General features: G+C 53.9%; 1 protein-coding gene across 1 annotated transcript; it reads right to left on the bottom strand.

The window, feature by feature from the left end:
- Nucleotides 1-23: 23 nt before the first annotated feature.
- On the bottom strand, nt 24-1,271 carry LOC108299193 (large neutral amino acids transporter small subunit 3-like). The gene is made up of 3 exons (XM_017521532.2): nt 970-1,271; nt 846-881; nt 24-612 (listed from the first exon to the last, which is right to left on the bottom strand). Exons 1-3 carry the CDS (start codon nt 1,055-1,057, stop codon nt 470-472), a joined length of 267 nt encoding a protein of 88 aa, XP_017377021.1. The 5' UTR covers nt 1,058-1,271; the 3' UTR covers nt 24-469.
- Between the last annotated feature and the right edge of the window lie 248 nt (nt 1,272-1,519).

The raw sequence follows: 1,519 nt of genomic DNA, 5'->3' as shown, positions 1-1,519 counted from the left end.
AAAAAAAAAAAAAAAAAGCCAAGCCTTGGGGTGATTTGTTATACAGCAATAAATATCTAATATACCAACTCTATTCCAGCAAGTCTAACAAGACTTTGGAGTGTACCCTGATAACACAGGTCCGGAGCCTGCCACTAAAAGCTGTGTGATCTTGGATGAGTGACTTCACTGTGCAACCCTGTACCTCAGTGTCCTCATCTGCAAAATGAAGATATGAACGCACCTACCTCAGAGAAGTCCTGTAGGCCTAAACAGGGCAAGGTGCCAAGTGCACAGTCAGCACTCCGCATTAGCTATTCTTAAGCAAGCCAGGTCCCTTTCTACCCTCAGTTTCCTCATCTGTAAAATGGAGAGGTACCCCTGCTCTGCTAGGTTTCTGGGAGAAAGAAATGAGATGCTGGATATAAAGCACAGGGAAAATGAAAAGCATTGCCTGACCACTTGCTGTCACCAGCCCTGTGCTGGCAGGTCACCTGGCATCTCCGAGGACAGTGCCCTGCGTCGGGGCATCCACGCAGTCCTTGATCCGCCAGTCCATGATGTAGCCAATGAGGGGGCAGGTGAGAAGGCACAACAGCTGCATGGCCCCGAAGATGGAGGAGTAGAACCCAACTGGGCAGGAGGGGAAGGGCAGTGGGGTCAGGAACTGGCACTCAGTGGGCACCACCACCCCTTCCAGCGGAGGCCAGAGAGCACCAAAATCGCCTTCCTCTGAACTCAGGCTCTTACATCCCCCAGATGCCCAGGGTTACCTGGGTGGGCCCACGTCTAGAGGACTCCCACCCTCTGGAAAGTGGGTTGCAGTGGGGTAGGTGTGGGCCAGGGCCCAGCTCTCATCACCCTACCTGTCTCTGTGGCCCTTTGTCGTTGTTCCTTCGTCTCTGTGGGTAGGGTAAGGTATGGTGAGGGGGGCCCAGCCAAGGTGACCTCCAGTGCCCCCAACCCCCAGGGGCCTCCGCGGTGCCTCACCAAGCTCCTGGCCACCAGTCACAAGGTACTCCAGCATGTTGTTCATGGCAGCCATGTAGAAGATGATCCGCAGCTGGGTCATGCCCATGGTGAGGAGGCTCCACAGGAAAATGGGGGAGCAGAGGCTCTTGCGGAAGGGGACAGACCCTGGGGAGACAGCAGGGGGCGCCCCTGAGCCCCAGATCTTCCATTGCCCTCTGGCTATCCCAGCTCATGCAGTCCTTGTGGGGAATGACACTAACTATGTGATTTTGGAGAGGATAGGAACATTCAGACTCACTTGTCTCCGGGCTCTTGCTCAGCTCAGAACATTTTTCTCTTTTTTTGAGATAGAGTCTTGCTCTGTGACCCAGGCTGGAGTGCAGTGGTGTGATCTCGGCTCACTGCAACCTCCGCCTCCCATGTTTAAGCAATTCTCTGCCTCAGTCTTCCAAGCAGCTGGGAATACAGGCACCTGCCACCATGCCCGGCTAATTTTTTGTATTTTTAGTCGAGACGGAGTTTCACCATTTTGGCCAGGCTGGTCTTGAACTGCTGACCTTGTGATCTA

Source organism: Cebus imitator, unplaced genomic scaffold, assembly GCF_001604975.1.
Source record: "Cebus imitator isolate Cc_AM_T3 unplaced genomic scaffold, Cebus_imitator-1.0 Scaffold2692, whole genome shotgun sequence".
Classification (NCBI taxonomy): Eukaryota; Metazoa; Chordata; class Mammalia; order Primates; family Cebidae; genus Cebus; species Cebus imitator.
The sequence above is the reverse complement of the archived record's forward strand: the minus strand, read 5'-3'. Positions and strand labels throughout refer to the sequence as shown.

Bases quoted from the DNA above. Each gene is read 5' to 3' on its own strand.
- LOC108299193 (XM_017521532.2), bottom strand. From the start codon at position 1,057: ATGGGCATGACCCAGCTGCGGATCATCTTCTACATGGCTGCCATGAAC. The intron at 882-969 runs GTGAGGCACCGC...CCCTACCCACAG, and splicing joins GACTGGTGGCCAGGAGCTTG to AGACGAAGGAACAACGACAA. The intron at 613-845 runs GTAGGGTGATGA...CCTCCTGCCCAG, and splicing joins ACAAAGGGCCACAGAGACAG to TTGGGTTCTACTCCTCCATC.